Genomic DNA, 20,822 nt, shown 5'->3' with positions numbered 1-20,822 from the left:
TTGGAAACCTGGACCCTGGCATGGCTGTCTCCTTTATGCTCATCAAACTGATCCAATGGATGGAGGTCAGACCCGCTTTGAAGAAGAACTCCGTGTGCAAGGAGGAAGGATTGTTCCAACAGAGCTCCTTAGGGAGACTCCCTCAATTCTCAGAGCTTTCAAATACCAGTTAATTAGAAAATTTGCCTTTGTTGTTTACCTTATTGCTGAAAACACATAATTATTATAAAAACATAAAACAATATATGAAGAGTAAAATTTCCCCTGGAGCAGTGATTCTTAGAGTATTATTTGGTCCTATCTGGAGACACTTTTGGTTGTCACTCCTTGGGGGAGATGCTACTGGCATCTAGGGAGTAGAGTCCAGGGATGCTGCTTACTTCCTACAATGCAGAGAACTGCCCCGCAGCAAAGCGTTGTCCAACCCAAAATCTCAAAGGTGTGGAGATTGAGAATTCCTCTTTCTTTTCTTAAAAAGATTTTATTTATTTATTTGAGAGAATGAAAGAGAGAGTGTACAAGCAGTGGGGAGGGGCAGAGGGACAAGCAGACACTCGCTGAGTGGGGAGCCGAGTCAGGGCTTGATACCAGGGCCCTGAGATCATGACCTGAGCTGAAGGTAGATGCTTTACCAATTGAGCCAACCAGGTGCGCCGAGAGTCCCTCTTAAGATTGACCATAAGGAGAAGTTTGCTATCAACTTTGAGAGGTTTTTTTGTGTATATAAAATGTATTTATGTGTAATTTAAAAAATACAAATGAGTTCATACTATATACATTGTTCTGTTTAATGTTACAACTGTTATAAAGTTATATGTATAACTCATATAGTTATATATATTATATGTATATATATAGCTCTGTGTGTGTGTGTGTGTGTGTGTGTAGCCATTGTTCCATGTTGATAGATCTAAATCTACCTTATTGAAACAAAATAGTTGCACAGCATTCAGTTATGTGGATGTATCATAACTTACCTAACCAATCCCAAACTGAGGGACAGTAAAGTTGTATCTCTGTTAAAAGGTAAATCTAGGGGGCACCTGGGTGGCTTAGTTGGTTAGGGGTCTGCCTTCAGCTCAGGTCATGATCCCAAGGTCCTGGAATTGAGCCCCCACATCCAACTCCCTATTCAGCGGGGAGTCTGCTGCTCCATCTCCTGTGCCCCCTCATCCCTGCTTGTGCTCTTTCTCTCTCCCTCAAGTAAATAGATAAAACCTTAAAAAAAAAAAAAGGTAAACCTAAGCATATTAAAAATTTTAAGAATTCTTTTAACAAAAGCGATTGGAATTGGGCACAGGAAAACAGGAAGTGTTTTGGAGTGCTCTGGCGGAGTGGGGGTGGGGGGGCGGGAAGACTTATATAGAGAAAGTGCAGATGCAGAGAAAGGAATTATTTGGCTGGTTATAGCTTAAAGCGTAGTTGGCTCTTGGTGATTGGTTGTTGCCAGTGTTTTGATTTAATAACCTTGAAGCATTTGTAGACTTAGATTTTGGTGTGCTTTCATAGGGTGCCACGTATTTAGGGACACTTCAGTCTAACAGCCTCCTTGCTTAATTAATTTAACATCTCACTTTCTTGCAGTTATAAACAAAACAAGGTGAACATATCCAGACTTAAATTTTTGTGTTCACCTTGTGATTGCCTCAGTGTGATTGCCTCATCCATAAACTGGACACAGAAGTGGTGCCTACTATTATTTAATAAGTAGACACATATAAAGCACTTAGAACAGTCCCCGACCCACAGAACACACAGTCTATATTTGCTTTTATGATTATTGGACTAAATTCCTAGAACTGCTTTAATCTTTCAGGTTAATTGTTTGGCGTGGAAATACTGGGAGGTCTCCAGATCATCTATGCCACCTTTCCTCTTGGCTGCACTCCCGTAAGTGAACATTGGCTCTCCTCTCTGGCTCAACAATGAGATTTGTGGGAGTCATCCAAGTCATCTCACCCCCAGGTTTTAGTGAGGAACCAGACACAGAGTGGAGAGTGCCTTCCAGAATTAAGCCCTTGTGAACCTGGATTTAAATTCTGAGTCCCACATAGATATTTTAGGCAGAATTTCTTGTTTTTTGTTTTTTGTTTTTTTCCTGTTATTTAAAAACCAAAGCCAAAGCAATCCAAGGCTGAGTGAGTGCTAGTGAAGCAGGTCCCATCTTGGGTGGCCTCCCACCTGGCTCCAGGGTGATCAGGGCTGATGTGAGTCATGGGGACTTCTGGTATGTGTAAGCATTCAGGCCTGGGAGGTGGAGCCCTGCTTTTCAAACACAGTCTGGATATTCCTTTTCTCTTTATTTCCCTCTTCCTTCTCTTGCTGTTAACTGTCTTCATTTATTCGAAAAATATTTACTGAGTGCTTACCACGTACTAGTTCTCAAAGATAACTTATTTTCCCCTTTATAAAAGCTTATAGTCTCTGGGAGGGGGAATATAAAAGTATGAAGCCAATTATAATGTCAAGTTGATATTTGGTTAAAAGTGATAGAGCCTTAACTCAAACTGGCTTAGGCAATAAAAGGCAATCTTGGTTCAGGTAACTGGAAAGTCCAGGAATAGATTTCAGACATGGCTGGATCCAGGAGCTCAGTGGTCAGCCATCTGTCCTTTAGCCCTGCTTTCCTCTGTAGGCTTCTGCATCAGGCAACTTCTTTCTTTGTGGTGGTCTCTGGCCGATTCAAGGTTATATCTTCCTGGTTAAAAGACCTTTTCTTCCCATCTTTCTCAGTAAGTCATGGGTTTGCCTGGGGTTGTGGGGGATGGATAACTCTGACTGGTTTAGTTTGGTATTGTACCCCTGGAGCTGAGAGTGAATTGCAGTCCACCCAAACCACAAGGACTTCAAGTGAAGGGGGTGAGTCTCCAAGAAAGCCTGATGCTGTTACCATGGGAAAGGGTGACAGGTGCAGGGCACAGTGGGGGTTGTATCTTCTTCAGATTGAAAAGTCAGAGGAGGCTAAACTAAAGCTCAGAGAATGAGCTGGGGTTTCAGCGTCCAGGATGGACACTCCAGGCAGGGGCACAAGGGATGTTTGGTCCAGTAGTGGGCAAGGAAAGCAAAGCACTCTGGGGAATGCATGGTGTGTATCTGCAGGGTAGTTGGAAGCCAGAAGGCCAGAGAGGTAAGGGACAGTCAAATCAGGGAAGGGTTGTGTGACACCATGAGGTGTTTCACCTGTATTCTGGGCACAGATCCTCAGATTTATGTTTCAGAGAGATCATTACCTCTGTCCACATAGCACATGGAATGCAGGGGGTCTGGCTGGAAGGAGGGGAACATGGAAGCTTATTTCTAGAACCTGGATCTTGGCATGGCTGTCTCCTTCCACTCATCCACATCTCAGCTTAAATACTTGTGCCTTAGAACAGGCTCCCAGCTGTCCCCGCCATTGTTCTCCATTGCAGAGCCATTTTGTTTTCTTCCTTATATTTATCACTGGCTGAAATGGCCTGTTTTATTCACCAATTTCTGTTGTCTTAACCCTACTAGAAGGAAGCATTCTGAGAGCAGGGACCTGCCTCTCATGTCCTGTTCATGGCTGTAGCTGGTGCCCGGTACTGTGCCTGGCATGCACAGATACTTGCTGAGTGGATGGAGTGATAAATCAGATAGCAGTATCGTGAATGGAGAAGCAAGAACAGATTTGAGCAATAGTAAGCTAGTAGCAACGACAGATTTGGGGATAAGGGAAAAAGACACCCGGGATGGCGTATAGGAGGGAGAACACGCAGAATGTGGTTTTGGAACAGTTTGGTGGTCATGATGAGCAGGCCATGTGGGTCTAGAGCAGTCTTTCTCAACCTTTGTTTCAGTATTGCCTCCCTAAAGGGAACAATTTAATTTCTCCTGAGTGAGAGAATTTACCAGGAATAAGATTTTGTTGAATATGGCTGAGCTTTAGTGAGTCACAAATCATTGTAGGAACTAAGATTTTTTTTTCTTTTTGTTCCCTCTCTCTACCTGAACAGATTTTCTCCCTAGGGAGTTAATCTCCTCTGTTAAGAATACATGGCCAAGAGTTTAGGGGCGGGTTCTGGACTGGAGATGCCAGAATCAGGTGTCATTTCTCTTTCTCCTGTTCTCTCCTCATCTTTCTTTCTCACTTTCTATTTTATTCTCTCTTATCTCTAACTTCTGCTTTTTCTTTCTTTCTCTTCATCTCCCCTCAACCAGTACCCCAGTCAACATATGTTTATAGAGACCCCATCTCTGATCAATGCTACAGGGGTGAAGAAGAGGGGCATGATGGGAAATCTGTGTTCCTACTCACAGAAGAGAGTTGTGATACGGGGAGGGGGAGGCCTGCTCCCTCCCAAGGGGAGCCACAGCAACACTGGGGAGAGAACAAACGTTTAGAGAACGGCCCTGGGATAAGCTCTTGGGCATGTGGAGGCTGATGTCAGGGGCATATGCAGAGCAGCCACTGTTCTCCTCCTCTCATTCTTCCTGTCTCTCTCCAGGGCTCACCACCTGGCTTCTGTCCCAGCCTCCCAGTGTGTGCCCTTTCTGATCAGCCTGGGGAAGAATCAGTTGGACTCCTTGGTTTTAGATTCCCACAAAAAGAATTCGGTCCTTAGGAAGGTACAGCAGTGCCTGGTAAGGAAACTCTTCCTGGGTGATACTTTCTTTGATGTAGCTTCCTCTCTGGGTGTCTGTGGCCGTCCTGGGGAGCCCTTGGGGAGGGAGTCTGGCTGGGATCTTGAGCTTGTGGCGATGGCCGGAAACCTGACTTGCGGGTCTCAAAGCTGGCCCTGGGACCTTGGGTGGGACAGTGTTGGCCATTGGTTCTGAGGACTGCCATCCTGGCATTTGAATGACGGGAGGCTGCTCTTGGGGACTAGGAAGATCAAAGTACACAGAGTCTGGCATCTAGGCTGGCCTCTGACAGTGTGGCTTCAGCCCAAGTCACTTCCCCTCCCTGAGTCTCAGTCTTCTCATCCCTAAGATGGGTGCAAGAGCACTTTCAGCACAGGGTTATTGAGGGCATGAAATAGGCAATATGTTCTTCAAGGCCAATGCCCAAAGGGCAGACTGACTGACTGAGTGTGAATCCTAGCCTTGCCACCAGCAGGCAGCTTCTTTATCTTTAAAAAGAGAGTGATATTAGTACTTATCTCTTACAATTACTTTGAAGATGAAGATTAAGACCTGTAAGCTCTTAGAACACTGCCTGATGTGTATTAAACACTCAAATGTTATCTACTTTTGTCATTTGGAGAAAGAGCTTTAAATGCTTTCAAGTCCCATACAAATTTTGAGGTGCTGTTTCTATTCTTGCTGTAGTATTATTAGCATGGTTGTTAAACTCTGGGGTATCCTCAGAGCAGTGACACCACTGATGACATAAGTCCTCATTTATTAAGTGTTCACCATGTGCCAACTCCTCTGCCCACACCGGCTCCCTGCTGGGGTCTTCTAGACTGCCGAGGCCTGCATCCCTAGGGTAAAATCAGACCCCATGCTGTCTCTACTAGTCCATGGTATGGTGGGTGAATTCAGGTCCTGGAACCTTTACAAGATTGGGGATCAGGATGTGTTGTTGAGGGGTCAGGATCTTGAACCCTGCTCGATCTTCCCATCAGCTCCACTTGTTGGTTTCAGAACAACTCCATTGCCGATGAGTTTGCGGTAGACATCGTGGGGAAACTGCTCTGCCACTTGCCCGCAGCCATTATCCACAGTGGGATCTCCGCCCGGGCCTGGGCCACAGCCCTGCACGGACTCAGAGACTGCCCAGGCCTCAGCCCTGAGCAGAAGGCTGCGGTGAGGCTCAGGCTCCTGGAACAGTACGGGTGAGGAGGAGCCAGGGCTCTACTCTGGGGGGAAAGTGCTGGCCAAGGGGTGCCAAACCCTGGTGCTCCTGTCATCCAAACAGAGAGAGTCTCTAGCTTAGGGTAAGGTTAGCTGCTTATGTTTATTTTAGAAATAAGATGTTTCTTTTTTGGGCCTCAGATGCTCTGTAAAATCAGAACAGTAGTGGCTCCGCAGACCTCACATGGTTGTCACCAGTACCTCTTGGGATATTTAGGGCAAGAGTTTTGAAAAGATGGCACTTTATAAATGCAAGGAGGTGCCATCCTTATTCTTGTGAAGTAACAACAATAATAATACTTCAAATAATCAAAGTACTGTCAGCTCTGGGTCTGTGGGAGCTCTAGGTGTGGGGGGGCAGACACAACTATTCTTTCTCTTGTAGAATCTTCCGAAGTTAGGGTAGGCATTTGAGTAGGGAGGGCCTAGCCGTCAGTCAGCAGTTAAACAGCAAATGTTTCTGGAGTAATTACAGTGGCTTAGGCCCTGTCCTTTTTTTTTTTTTTAATTTTTATTTATTTATGATAGTCACAGAGAGAGAGAGAGAGGCAGAGACACAGGCAGAGGGAGAAACAGGCTCCATGCACCGGGAGCCCGACGTGGGATTCGATCCTGGGTCTCCAGGATCACGCCCTGGGCCAAAGGCAGGCGCCAAACTGCTGCGCCACCCAGGGATCCCTTTTTTTTTTAAGATTTTATTTATTTAATCTTGAAAGACACACACACACAGAGAGAGAGAGAGAGAAAGAGAGAGAGAGACAGAGGCACAGGCAGAGGGAGAAGCAGGCTCCATGCAGGAAGCCTGACATGGGACTTGATCCCGTGTCTCCAGGATCACACCCTGGGCTGAAGGCGGCGCTAAACTGCTGAGCCACCGGGGCTGCCCGGCACTGTCCTTTTATATAGAATTTAAGATCATGGACTCAGGAGACCAACTCCTTGGGTTAAAATTTTGTGTATTGTCTGTGTGACCTGGGAAAAGCTACTTAATCGTTTTGCACTTTAATTTCTACATCTATAGAATGGGGACAGTAATGGGAGGGGAAGAGAGGAAGGAAAGGCTGTGATGTATATGACAGAAATTCAACAATTCAAGCTAGAAAAAGAAATGGTAATTTATTGAGTTCAGAAACAGAATGTAACAGAAAACTCGAGGGATATACTTCAGGCATGACTGGGTCTGGAGGCTCAGGTGATGTTGTCGGGACTATGCTCCTCCTGTCTCTCAGCTCTATGTTCATTGGTGTGGCCTCGATTCTCTCCACTTGGTGTTGGGAATGACTTCCTATATTCTCTTTAGTGCTAGAGATATCAGGAAAAAGAGGGTTTCTCTAGTAATTCCAACAAAATTCCCGAGGGTGGCTTAGTGTCCTGCGTGGGATAGCCTGCATCATGTGCCTGCTGTCCTGATTGTGGGAAGTGGGACTTGTCCAGGTATGAAGTTGGTCTGCTCCTGCAAGAAAAGGATGCTGGGAGACAAGGACAACAGCATGGTGTTTCAGTTTACCACTTATCATCTCTTCATAGACTCCCCCGGAACTGGACGGCTGAGACGATGAAGGACTTGGGACCCTTTCTAGTACTTTTTTCAGGAGATGAACTAAGCTCTGTTGCCACAAAGGTACCTCTGTGTTCTACCCTGGGAAGACTGAAGGAGTTTGAAGGGGAGAGAAAGTGTGGTCAGTTAGATCCCATTGGTGTTTACTGCCCATTTGCTTTTTGGAACTTCCTCCCTGCTTCAGAGGGCTCAGATGTTCCAGCTCTGCTCTAGGATGCCCAGGGTTTGGGACAAGGGAGTGAGGCAGCAGCGAAACTAACTCTAGGCTTTTCAAATGGCACTCTGGGCAGGTGTGCACAGACTGGGAACTATAGGTTAGCTACCACCCTGCTGTATGTGTGCTTCCCACATGCAAGCCTGTTCAAGGGCTTACACTCAGCACTGCCATATGCACATACACACGTATGTCCAGTGTGTGCAATCCCACGTGCAAACACATTGAATCCAAAACCAAATCCTCATGGAGCATTGCCTTTGGGAACACACTTTGCCTGGAACAACTCTCCAAAAGTTAGACAGTGTAGGCCAACAATTGTGCCAAATGAGCACAGATTTCTCATCTTTTTCTTGTATAATGAAGCCACACAATCTCATTGACATACAACAATGAGCATTAGTTTCTTGCTGCCCAGTCTGTGGGTCACTGGGACAGCTCTGCTTCCAGAATCAGCTTCTGGGGCTCAGTCTACCTGGAGCTTATTCTTCTTACCACGGAGCTCTGAGACTCCAGAAAAGAGAGCACTAAAGTACGCTGGGATATGGCGCACTGTGACTTTTCACTGGGCCAAAGCAAGTCACATGACCAAGCTCAAACTCAGTGAGGCTGGAAGTAGTCTCCTTTATGCAGAAGCAAAGGGTGGAGAAGGAGTAAATATTTGTTGGACAAAACTCAGACTGACCGCAAGGCCCATCTGCACACTCTCACCCCTGTATATGTGCATGTGAGATGTACATTGTCATGTGTGCTCAGCAGGACCTGAATGCACGGGATGTCACCCAGGTTGATGCAGAGCACACATTCCAGTGTCCAAGCATGGTAAAATCATCTTCTGGGGTGTCCAGACATGTAGTTAAAAGTAGCAGAGGCACATGTATACACATATCCAATCTTCTAAAGATCAACTTTTGAAATTGAAAAAAGTTTTTTTAAAAAAGATTTTATTTATTTAATCATGAGAGACACACACAGAAAGAGAGAGAGAGAGAGAGGCAGAGGCACAGGCAGAGGGAGAAGTAGGCTCCATGCAGGGAGCCTGACATGGGACTCAATCCCGGGTCCATTCAGGGAGCCTCACATGGGACTCAATCCCGGGTCCCCAGGATCACGCCCTGGGCCAAAGGTGGTGCTAGACCGCTGAGCCACCTGGGCTGCCCAAAATTGAAAAAGTTTTATTGCAATATGATTAAATCTCAGAAACACAGTGCAGGGTTAAAAAAGATGAGTTGCAAAAGAATACATACAGTAGGATACTAAATAAATAAACAAATACTAGTTAAATTTTTTTTTTCACTCTGAAAATGCTTGAGTGGTGGTGGATTGTTTTTTTTTTTTTCACCATGAAAATAGTTACATTAATTTTAAGCACATGCAGAAACAGTTCTAGATGTAAGACAAGTCTAGAAGTGCGTGAGAAGGGCAGCCCGGGTGGCTCAGCAGCGTAAGCGCTGCCTTCAGCCCAGGGCCTGATCCTGGAGTCCCAGGATTGAGTCCCATGTTGGGCTTCCTGCATGGAGCCTGCTTCTCCCTCTGCCTGTGTCTCTGCCTCTCTCTCTTTCTCTGTCTCTCATGAATAAATAAAATCTAAAAAAAAGAAGTGCATGAGAATGGTTAATGCCAAATTCAGGGTGATGGTTATTTCTGGGGAAGGAAGGAGACTAACGAGTCAGGCAAGGATCTATCAATTATATTTGTGATGTTTTATTTCTTAAATTAGGTTGTGGGTACATCAGTGTTGTGTTTTATTATTCTCTCTACTTTTTTATTCAATGACTGAAATATTTAATAAGACAAATAATACATGCTCCTGGCTAAGACATTGCAACTATACCAGAAGCTACAGGAAGACAAAGTTTCCCTCCACCCCTCCACTTTTAGGTCTCCAGCCTGTCTCCCCAGAGGTGATCACTCTTCCCAGACTCTCTTGCATCCTTTCAGAAAAAAATCCTCCTCCTGCTTACATATGTTCTTCCCTTAAAACATACAAAATGGAAAATACCATTTATTCTGCTGTGCATTTTGCTTTCTAAAAGTTAACCATGTCTCTTGTGAGTTGTTTGTGACCTTAGCCGCACATGACAATCACTGGAGAGATTCTAAATGGACATCTACAGGACCCCCACTCCAGGCCAATGGTCTTTGAATCTCTGGGATGGGGCCTGGGTGTCAGGAGATTTCCCAGTTGATTGTCACAGCGGGGATGAGGAACTCATGGTTTAGAGTGTGACTCTACTTCTGAAGGTTAGAATAGAAAGAGGGGCTGTATAACCTGTGGAGAGAGTGGGGCACAGTGATTCATAGCTGTGTGAGACAGTTTGATAAATGCTCTGGACTCATGGTCAAGCCTACCAGTAATATTCTGGGTCTTGACAAATTGCACTGGTTCTAGATGAGAAATGGCACCTTCTCCAGGACAATTGGAAGCTCCCTCATTGCTAGTCTCCACTCAGAGATAATCCTCTTTCTCCCCCCCTTTTTGAAAGATTGATTTGTTTACTTGAGAGAGAGGGAGAGAGCACAAGCAGGGGAAGGGGCAGAGGGAGCAGGAGAGAGAATCTCAAGCTGAGCACAACCAGCTTGTTGTGATCCCACAACCATGAGATCATGACCTGAGCCAAAATCAAGAGTCAAACGCTCAACCCACCGAGCCATGCGGGCGTTCCCCTCTCTTTCTTCTTTTTATGATAAATATAAAGTTTAGTAAAAATGTAAAAACAATACCAGACCAGAACGGGGTAGGCTAACCTATGCTTTTTATAGATCTTATCAGGTTACTCCAATAGTTGTGTACCATTTAACAGTCCCATAGAAAAACAAGTGTGCATGTTTAATGAATTTTGCTCACCCTTAAGTATCATCATTTTATTTTTAGGTGTTATCACTTTCTTTTATTTTTGGCAATCTGATGGGTGAAAAACAATATATACTTGTGTTATTGAACATTTATTGGATTGCTAATGGGGTTAAGTATTATTTTAGATGATTCTTTGTAGAGACCAAATTAGTTGAGCTAGGGGATAAATTTATATAAGAAGCTATTATAGAAAAAAACAGCCCCTAAGGGAGTAAGTAGTATCACAGTTTAAATCTGCATTTAATGTGCTTTATTATTTCTTCCTCCTCCTTCCTCTTCTTGCTTGCACACAGTTTCCTGAGATCCTTCAGCAAACATCTTTCAAGATAGCAGGGACCTTGCCCCCGCCAGAATTCCTCTGGGCTGTCTTTGAATCTGTCTGGAACAGCAGTGAGAGGAACCCAAGCTCTCACCCCAGCCCTGGTGAGTGTTTCTGGGGTATCCGAGCCAGATCCATGGCAGCCGTGTTTGGCTTGATTTCCTGGCATCAGGAGGCCTCCTTGCCTAGGGCATTGGATGAAATGTTTGCACAGCAGTAGAATGGCAAAAAGCCATAGGCCAAAGAATTATACCTTTAGTAAAGTGATTTGGAATCACGTCTTGTGCTCCTTACCCAGGCCAGGAAGTTAAATGGTGAACATGTGCAACAAACAAATTTCAAAAGGGTTTTCTTAAAGGGTGTAAGGAGCTAAGTGACTGTGCATTGCAGTGCTGGGGCCAGGCTGGCATGGTGTGAACCCTGGATCTGCTGCTTACTGGCTGTGTGACTTTGGGTAAGCCCTTAAACATCTCTGTGCCTCTGTATTCATCTTCTGTAAGATGGGGACGTTGAAAGTCCCTACCTCATTAGGTTATTATGAGGATTATAATGGATCAGAACCTGTTCACAACAGTGCCGGGCATATAGGAAACCTGTTCCATAAGTGTTAGATATTTTTATGATTTTTTGTGCACCACTTGTAGCAAGCAGGAGGCAACAAAGTTAATCAGACTCCTTAATAATTGTAATAATAATAGCTGGCAATCAGTGCTTGCTTTCTTTCCTGCAGCAAATAATTATTGAGCACTGACTATATGAACAAAACACAAAAATCCCTGTCCTCACAGAGTTTACGTTCAAGGGGCTGGGCTGTAGGGGTGGGTGCCAGACAATAAATCACATACAGTAAGTAAAAGACTTTGTATTTTTGTGATGATTCAGTGCCAAGAAGGAAGATAAAGGAAGGGAAAGAAGGGGTCAGGGAGTGTGGGGTGTGGGGGATTATAATTTGAAAAGAGAACCGTGGAGGTAGTTTCACTGAGAAGATGACATTTCAGGAAAGACCCAGGGAGTGTGGGCATGGACTGTGTGGACGGGTGGCGTTGGAGTCTTCCAGGCAAGTGGAAGTGTAAGAGGAGCAGAAAAGGAATGGAAAATGAGAGGCCAGTGTGGCTGGAGTGCATGAGAGAAAAAGCCACGGGGGGCCCTTATAAAGGAAACCCTAAGCACTTTGTCTTTGGGTTGGGGTCTTATGGAGTTGGCAAGCAAAGAAGTGTCATGATCTGATTTAGGTTTCTCTTGGGTGGTCCTCTTTTCATGCACTGTCTCATCCTCATCTCTGTCCTGTGATGTGGGTGCTGTGCTTCTCCCATTGTCTTGATGAGGGAAACTGAAGTTTAGAGACAGATTAAGAGACTTGGCCAAAGTTACAGAGTGAGCAGTGGCAGCCCTTGGATTTGTACCCAGAGCTGGTGATACAGCTCCTCTTGCCCTCACAACGCAGCAGTGCACTTGTCACGTGCCAGCGCTCCTACCCTGTGCATGTGGGTATGCGAGAGTAAGACTTGCCACACTCTGGAGAGGATGCTCGGTTATGAGTGCATCATTGGACTTTTCTTTCATGGCTCTGGGTATTCATTACTGCTGTGCTTGTAGTAATTAATGGATTAGCAGAATTACTATTGGTTTTGTTTTAGTTAATTTGTGTGTGTGTGTTGATTCATTCAACAAATACCTGCAACAAACACCTACTATGTGCTGGGCAGGGACTATACCAGTGATAAGACCAAGTCCCTGCTGCACTGTTTAACCATTTTCTTGCTCTCTAATTTTTACTATCATTGGATGCTGTTGTCATGGAAAGTGGAGTGGAATGGGGGGGGGGGTCTAGGAAGGATATGTCTTTTGTGGTAAAGATGCTTGAGGACTGCACATGGCAACCCTGATCTGGTCTGCTTTCGCCTCTTGACTGGAGTCTAGTGAGTTGCCGTTGAGAGGCAATGAGAAGGGAGTGGCCACAGGGCTTGGATCTACTGCCGCCCAGGTGGTGCTGGTGAGTCTGTGTGCCTCAGGTGGGCAGCTGCTAAGACCGGAAAGCCAGGATTGCTCTGAAGACAAGGAGCCTTCTCCCAGGTGGGGCATGTCAGGGAGAAATAGCTCATATGTGTGTTGATGATGTTAACTGGTTTGACCAGGTGAGATTCAACTTAGTCAAAGACTGAAATGGATGGATTTCTTCTGTTGCAAAGGAAAGTACAACAGGCCCCTTTCTCCTCTTTCTCAGGAAGTGGGAAGGCCATAACCTCCATGATGGGAAACTATTCCCCCTTCCCACACTTAAAGATTTTATTTAGTGATTTGAGAGAGTGTGCACGTGCTTGCATGCACTTGTACACACACAAGAAGGGTGGGGGTGTGGGCAAGGGGCAGAGGGAGAGGGAGAAGCAGGCTCCCTGCTGAGCAGGGAGCCCCACTTGGGGCTCCAGTCCAGGACCCCAGGATTATAACCTGAACCGAAGGCAGATGCTTAACCAACCGAGCCACCCAGGCACCCCTCCCCTCCCACACTTAGATAGGAGTGCTCCTTCCTTAATAATTCTGGAAGCCTTAACTCTGGGTTGCAAACTCAAAGGCATGAGGTGGCACCTGCTGGTAATATAACTAATAAAAATAGCTAACATGTATTGAGTGCTTACTTTATACCTGGCATTGTTCTACAGGCTTTATATATAATAATATATCTAGTGTTCCCAAAATTTGATGAGGCACTTTTATCCTCATTTTATTGATGAGAGAACTGAGGCAGAGAGGGATTAAATAGGTCTGGATTTGAACCTGAAGCCAGAACTGTTGGCCACCAGTTATCACTGTCCTCCAGGCAATTTGGAGCTCCATTGCAGTGTTGCAGAGCTCCTACTGAGTGCATGTGGCTCTCAGTGCAAAAGCTGGCATTTCCATGATTCTGCTACAAGGTAATTAGAGGCAGAAATGGGACTCAAGCCACTCCCTGCATGCCAGCTCTCAGTGTCTGTGCTGTGCTGCCCCTCATGAATAAATCCAACCGGACAAGTTTACTCATTTCAATAAAGACTAACATTCCCTGAAGCTCTCTTTCCTTTGTTCCTCCCCATTCTTCAGGTTGCCATGGTGTCATGGCTCCTTCTTCCAGTGACATCTTCAAGTTGGCAGAAGCCAATGCCTGTTGGGCCCCCGAGGACCTGCTCTGCATGGAGGAACACACGTTCATCAGGAGTGTGGAGCTTCTGGGGGCCGTCAGGGCTTTCAGCCTGCCTCAGTTGGTAACCCTAAAGGAGAAGGCAGTACAGGTAAATCCTACCTCAGGGAGGAAACATCCAACAGAGGGAAAACTGCAGCATGATGGTCCCAGCACTTCTATGCATAGAGCCCCCTGCCTCTGGGAGCTTTCACTTGCATTATCCTGTTGCAATTTCTCTGTATTAACCCAGCACCATTGGTGTGCTTCCCACATCCAGGACATTTCTAGTTCCTCCCTCTCAGGGCTGTGGCAGAGAGCAGAGATATATGTGTCTTGGCATCTAATGGACACTCAGAAAAAGTTCTGTGGGGATCCCTGGGTGGCTCAGCGGTTTAGCACCTACCTTTGGCCCAGGGCGTGATCCTGGAATCCTGGGATCGAGTCCCGCATCTGGCTCTCTGTATGGAGCCTGCTTCTCCGTTGCCTGTGTCTCTGCCTGCCCCTCTCTCTCTCTCAAATAAATAAATAAATAAATAAATAAATAAAAGAAAACGTTCTGTGGATGTTCTGTGCTTCTGACTGAAATGGTTTCTAGGAATTGTGCTTTTCTTTCTCCACTTGAAGAACCTCGACTGATGCTTATAGCAGGTTTTCTCAGAATCTGTTGCAAATTTGTCTGAAAACATAGCAGGAAAGAGTAAAAAGGGGACTCGAAGTCTTTTTCCATCTTTATAAACAACGCTTTGAGTGGCTTGTTTTAGCCGTTAGGATGGCCATAGAATATCTGGTTACCCTTGTGAGGTTAAGACAGTAAGATCCTTAAAATTATATAAATGACCCAAGTTTATTGTAGAAAAGTCAGAAAATAATGAAGAAGAAAATCCATCATATTCTACCCAGAGAAAAGCACTGTTATATTTTGTTAAATTCACCTGAAGCTCCCCAGACTTCTGTATATGTCTATAAAGTATATTTAGAGATTTCATGAATATATTTCATGTATGCTCACACATACATATTACATGTTATTATATATCACCCAGTATTCAGTAACTTCCTATTAACACCCAACAGTATAAATGCATATTTTTTCATATCAGAAATATAAATTTATGTCAACACTCTAGTTAATATTTCATTTTATGGTTGGTCCTTTTTTTGCTAGTCCTTATTTATTTAGCAAATTGGTAGACTTTTAGGTTACTTATTTTTTTTTATGCCTCAAGGTACATATTTGTACATATTTTTGGGAGCACTTGTCTCATTATTTAGGCTAAATTCCCAGAGGTATAATTTTGGGGTCAAATCATATAAATATGATACACATAACCAAAATCCCCCTCCAAATTTATATTCTCTGTATCAGAAATGAGGGTATCCTTTGCTGCATATTTTTAACACCATAAGTGATCCTTCTTTTTATTCCTTGTCAATATGAGCAGTTAACATGATGTTCTTTGATTGATGTTAATGTACAATTTGAAAAATTATATGACCAAGACTGAACTTTTTCCCCTGTTTCTTCTTTTGTGAATTTCTTGTTCATATCTTTTTTTTTTTTTCAAAACTCAGTAAAACTTTATTGCTTCTATTCTTTCACCATTAACAGAAAACTGGAGAAAGCAAAAATGTTTTGTGTTTACAAAGATAAATGGCCTCCTTAGGCAGAAAAGCTCAAACTACAATAGGGAAGAGAAAAGTGCCCTTCCCCACATCCCCAAAGTTGTCCTTGTCATCTTAGACAAAGCCTTAGTCCACTCACTGGCCAGGGACCTCGTATGTGGCCAATTCAAGATGAGGGCCAAGAAATCAGACCAGTCCTTTTCCATGATATAAAGTTGTTCTGTTCACATCTTTTGTGTATATATATTAAAACAAATGCAGTCATTTTTTTTCTTACTGATTTATAAGAGAACCTTAAATATGGATAGCCCTGGTGGCCCGGCAGTTTGGTGCCGTCTTCGGCCTGGGATGTGATCCTGGAGACCCAGGATTGAGTCCCACGTCGGGCTCCCTGCATGGAGCCTGCTTCTCTCCCTCTCCCTCTGCCTGTGTCTCTGCCTCTCTCTCTCTCTCTCTGTCATGAATAAATAAATAAAATCATTAAAAAAATAAATAAAGAGAACCTTAAATATTAGAGAGATTTACCTTATGTCTGTTTAAAAATATTGTAAGTAATAGTCTAATCTGGATTTTTTTCACTTCCAGGTATGGGACATGCCTTCTTACTGGAAAGAGCACCATATCACCTCCCTGGGGCGCATTGCTCTGGCTCTTAATGAGAGTGAGCTGGAGCAGTTGGATCTCAGCTCCATTGACACTGTGGTTTCCCTAAGCCAGCAGACAGAGTGGACTCCCGGACAGGTAGGTAGATGTTGCTTGCTTGATCTTTTAAAAATTACATGTCTGTCTTAATATTAGGTATATTTTCCTTTATGTCCTTGAACATACAGTATTTATGATAGCTGCTTTAAAATCTTTGCTGCTAATTCCATCATCATTTATTTCTGAGTCTGTTTCTATGGACTAATTTTTCTTCTATTTATGGGCCATGTATTCTTATTTTTTTTTTTTATATGCAAGACTGGCAATTTTGACTGGCTGATGGACATTGTGAATTTTACATTTTTGAGTGCTTGATTTAGTTGTACTCTTTTGAAGAGTATTGGGGTTTGTTCTGGCATACATTTAAATTACTTTCAAATCAGTTTGATCCTTTTGTGGCTTTCTTTTGAGCATTATTAGGCTGAATCCAGAGTGACCTTTATTATGTAGTTAATTTATCTCCATTATTTGGACATACTCATTCTAGAGACTCTGCCTAATGTTGTCTGTATTTCAAGACTCCTCTGCTCTGGCTGGTGGGCAGTGATCTCTTTCTGACTCCATATAAGCTCTGAGAATTGTTCAGCCTATCACTTTTTAACGCCTCTTCCAAATATTTTTGTGGATTTCACTCCTGGCCTATGTAGAGAGGTCAGTACTCAGCCAGACAGGGGAAGACATCTCTCTCTTCCATCAGATTTCTCTTCTTGTGTTCTCTGTCTCTAAAGTTTTTTATCCTCCAATACTTTCCCCCACAGATTACAGGTGGGATCTCTATATTCTCAACTCAGACCATTGGACTTACTTGGGTTCCCTTTCCTGCTCCCTGGCCTGGAAGCTGCTTCTGGGCAGTAAGCAAGGGCAATTTTTGGGCTCTCCTTATTGATTTTCCCTCTCTCAGGGTCATAGTCCTGTGTTTTCTGTTGTCTAGTGTATAAATACAGTTATTTCATAGGTTTTGTTCAGTGTTCTCATTGCTTATGGTGAGAAGGTGATTTCTGTGTCAATTAATCCTTCATGCATTAAAGAAGAAGTTCTCTCCAGAATTTAATTGTTTCAACTGGGAGGGAGGTTAACCCACTGTATTGCTAGAAAGGGGAATCTTAGCAGCTCAGTGGTTTCTTTATGCTCAGGTAGCCCTTCTTCAGTGGTCATTATTCATTCATTCATTCATTCATCCATTCATTCATGAGAGACACAGACAGAGGGAGAAGCAGGCTCCATCCAGGGAGCCCGACATGGGACTCGATTCCAGGTCTCCAGGATCACGCCCTGGGCTGAAGGCAGCACTACACCACTGAGCCACCCAGGGATCCCCCAGTGGTCATTTTCAATACCAGGTTTATATTTTATCTAATTAGCATCCTCATAAAGGAGTGCCCCCCTTGCACTAATTTTTGAAAAAGCTCCAGCATTGACTCCTATTATGCAGTTGCCCACCCCAAGCAGTCAGAAGTAGAATATGTTAGTTGGCTAGGAAAGCATCATGGAGTGGGGTCCATCTCAACATGACCCTGTGAACTGACAGTAGGGCATGGGAATTTGGGAGGCTGCATAAAGGCCCCCGAAGACATCTATGTCCCAATCCCTGCAAGCTCTGAAAATGCTTAGGTGGCAAAAGGAATTTTACAGAATAATTAATTTAAGGATCTTGAGTTGGGAGGATTCTCTTGATGAGCCCAGTGTAATCAAAAGGGTCCTTATGAGAAGGAGACAGAAGGCCACAGATACAGGAGGCCATGTGACAATGGAAGCAGGATACAGAGAAAGATTTAAAAGCACTAGGCTGCTGATTCTGAAGTTGGAGGATGCAGCTACAAGCAGCCTCTGGAAGCTAGAAAAGGCAAGGAAATAAATTCTCTCTAGAGCCTCCAGAAGGAACACACCCTGCCAATCCATTTTAGGACTTAGAACCTCCAAAATTGTAAGAGAATAAACCTGTGTTGTTCTAATCCAGTGAATTTGTGGTAATTTGTTACAGCAGCAAAGAAACCTCCCTTTGTTGGTGTTCTCAAAAAAAGGGAAGTTGGGTGCTGGGTAGGCAAAACCAATGCATGTCCTCTACTCGCATGAGCTTTTTGGAGTCGGGATTGCCATGTCCCATACCATACTCTGAGTGGTATTCAAACAGAACACAATATGAATTGCACTCCCCGCACTCCCTGCCCCGCTGGGGCTGGGTAGCATGGGAGCCCTGGCCATGAGGATTATGTGAGCCAATACATGTGAAACATTTTGAACAATGCCTGGCACATAGTATTTATTCAATAAAAATGAATTGTTTTCATTGTTGTAGTCACTGATGCTATCATCATCATCATCATCATCACCACCACCACTACCACCACCACACCACATTTCCTCTTTCTGGCATCTGGCCTCATTTGCAAGATGGTCTAAACTCAGCAATCTGAGGTTCTTTCTATCCTGACATTCTATAATAACTGATTTTGACTGTTTGAGAAGTGCCACATCACCCTTTGGATATTAAAATCCTTCTATTTGCAGTCTGGGAGAAAACAGAAAAATATATCCAACTTAGAAACTAGAGTATCTCTTTCCCTTTGGACCAATTTTAATTCCCATGGATGCCAGTGAGATTTATCAATATGTTTGAAGAGCTTATGAAAACCTAACATTTGCATATATCATTTGCAGTCAGTTCCTCAACTTTCACTCCCAATCAAACCCTTAAATGCATGTTTCTAGATTAATAGTCAGACCTGGTGGAACTACATTAACAGAGTTCAGTTTAAAAACCAATATAAGGGGAGAAAAAACTATTATAGAAGCCAGAGGGATGAACAGAGAGATTGAAATCTTCCAGCTATTCATTTTTCAGAGGGTTAATATTGCCTAAAAGTGTTAGTATTAATTGTCTTGGAATCATTACGGATACACTGGTCCAGTCATTCAAGCAAATATATTTTGGCTTATCACCTTGCAGGCTGAGCTTGCATTTTCCAGGTTCCAGTGGCAAGACAATTTAACACTGCATCTTCAAAGTAATTTTATTTGAATTGTATTTTCGCACTTTCATTTTAAAATGGGCACGCCTGATAGTTGGGGAGCACAAATTGTTATGAGTCAACTAGTGAAACCTGATTGTGAAACCTTAATAGGAAAAGTTCAAAAACGACCCCAAATCTCTTCTCTTCATACCCAAATATCTTCACTGGCTAAGAGTACAGGCTCTGGAACCAGACCACCTGGGTTTTAATCCTAGCACCATTATTTACCAGCTATGTAGCCGTGGCTTAGTTACTTTCCCTCTCTGTGCTTCTGTTCCTCATCCATGAGAATAAGAACAATATTAATATTTCACAGGGTGGGATCCCTGGGTGGCGCAGCGGTTTGGCGCCTGCCTTTGGCCCAGGGCGCAATCCTGGAGACCCGGGATCGAATCCCACGTCGGGCTCCCGGTGCATGGAGCCTGCTTCTCCCTCTGCCTTTGTCTCTGCCTCTCTCTCTCTCTCTCTTTGTGACTATCATAAATTAAAAAAAAAAAAACATTTAATATTTCACAGGGTATGGGCACCTGGGTGTCTCAGTAGTTGAGTGTCTGCCTTTGGCTCAGGTCGTGATCCCGGGGTCCTGGGATCAAGTCCCATGTCGGGCTCCCCACACGGAGTCTGCTTCTCCCTCTGCCTGTGTTTCTGCCTCTCTGTGTCTCTCATTAATAAATAAATAAAACCTTAAAAAATTTCACAGGTTAGTTGAGGGCTATATGTATATGTAAATGTAAAGTGCTGGTACATGCAAACATTCAGTAAATATTAGCTATTATTATTTTGGACAAACATTCCCAGTCAGACATTTAAGTCTGAGTGTGATATTACTGAAACTCCCCTATGGAACCTGTAGGCTTTGTAATCCCTGAGGGCAATTTCATGAAGACACTGGTCAGTCTGATTTGCAGAAACAGGAAATGTCCCCAAAGTCAATCCATCATGTGGAAGCAGCAATCCGATGCCATTTCAAAGGAGTACATATTGCCTACAACTTCTGTAGATCACTCACTCAGATATTCATTCATTCATTTAAAAGTCCTTGTGCCAAGTGGTAGGGTTACGATGGGGAATGAGCTGGGTATGTTGTGTGTCTTTGGGGAATTCTACTTGGTGATACAAGACAAAAAAGTGAACACAGTGAAAAATGTTTTTAAATTGTTATAATTGATAACAGAAAGTGGGCAAGGTGTTCATGGAAATAGGAAGGGAGGCTATTTGAGATAGGGGAATCAGGCAGTCTTCCCTGGAGAGGTAGAATTTAAACAGACCTGGGGATGGGAAGGCAACAGACATGAAAAGTGGAAACCCAATGCAACATTTCACAATCTTTGCCAACACTTTCTCTCCATACTGTGATGATTCTCACTGTGTGATGGGATGAACTGTTGATAAAAGGAGATGGGAAGACTCATACTATCCCTGTGACCCTCACTCCCATTCAGATGTTTGTCTTTGGATGTCTTCTCCCCAACTTTGTCTTGTGAGCTCTTGTCCTCTTGTAATCTTATGCACCTGCCCCTATGAGCACAGAGGGATCCAGACTTTATTATACAGTTCATCTCCA

At 43.9% G+C, this 20,822-nt stretch overlaps 1 protein-coding gene across 3 annotated transcripts in view; it reads left to right on the top strand.

The window, feature by feature from the left end:
• OTOA (otoancorin) overlaps positions 1-20,822 on the top strand; it is a 68,439-nt gene that overhangs the window by 38,410 nt on the left and 9,207 nt on the right. For all 3 annotated transcript variants that reach the window (XM_025416193.3, XM_035717518.2, XM_035717519.2), the window contains 7 exons: positions 1,817-1,890; positions 4,467-4,602; positions 5,608-5,798; positions 7,345-7,438; positions 10,740-10,869; positions 13,844-14,031; positions 16,131-16,286. In XM_025416193.3, coding sequence (XP_025271978.3) covers positions 1,817-1,890; positions 4,467-4,602; positions 5,608-5,798; positions 7,345-7,438; positions 10,740-10,869; positions 13,844-14,031; positions 16,131-16,286 — 969 coding nt within the window. The remainder of the gene's footprint in view (positions 1-1,816; positions 1,891-4,466; positions 4,603-5,607; positions 5,799-7,344; positions 7,439-10,739; positions 10,870-13,843; positions 14,032-16,130; positions 16,287-20,822) is intronic.

This window comes from Canis lupus, chromosome 6, assembly GCF_003254725.2.
Source record: "Canis lupus dingo isolate Sandy chromosome 6, ASM325472v2, whole genome shotgun sequence".
Classification (NCBI taxonomy): Eukaryota; Metazoa; Chordata; class Mammalia; order Carnivora; family Canidae; genus Canis; species Canis lupus.
Note: the sequence above shows the minus strand (reverse complement) of the source record. Positions and strands in the feature narration are given on the sequence as shown.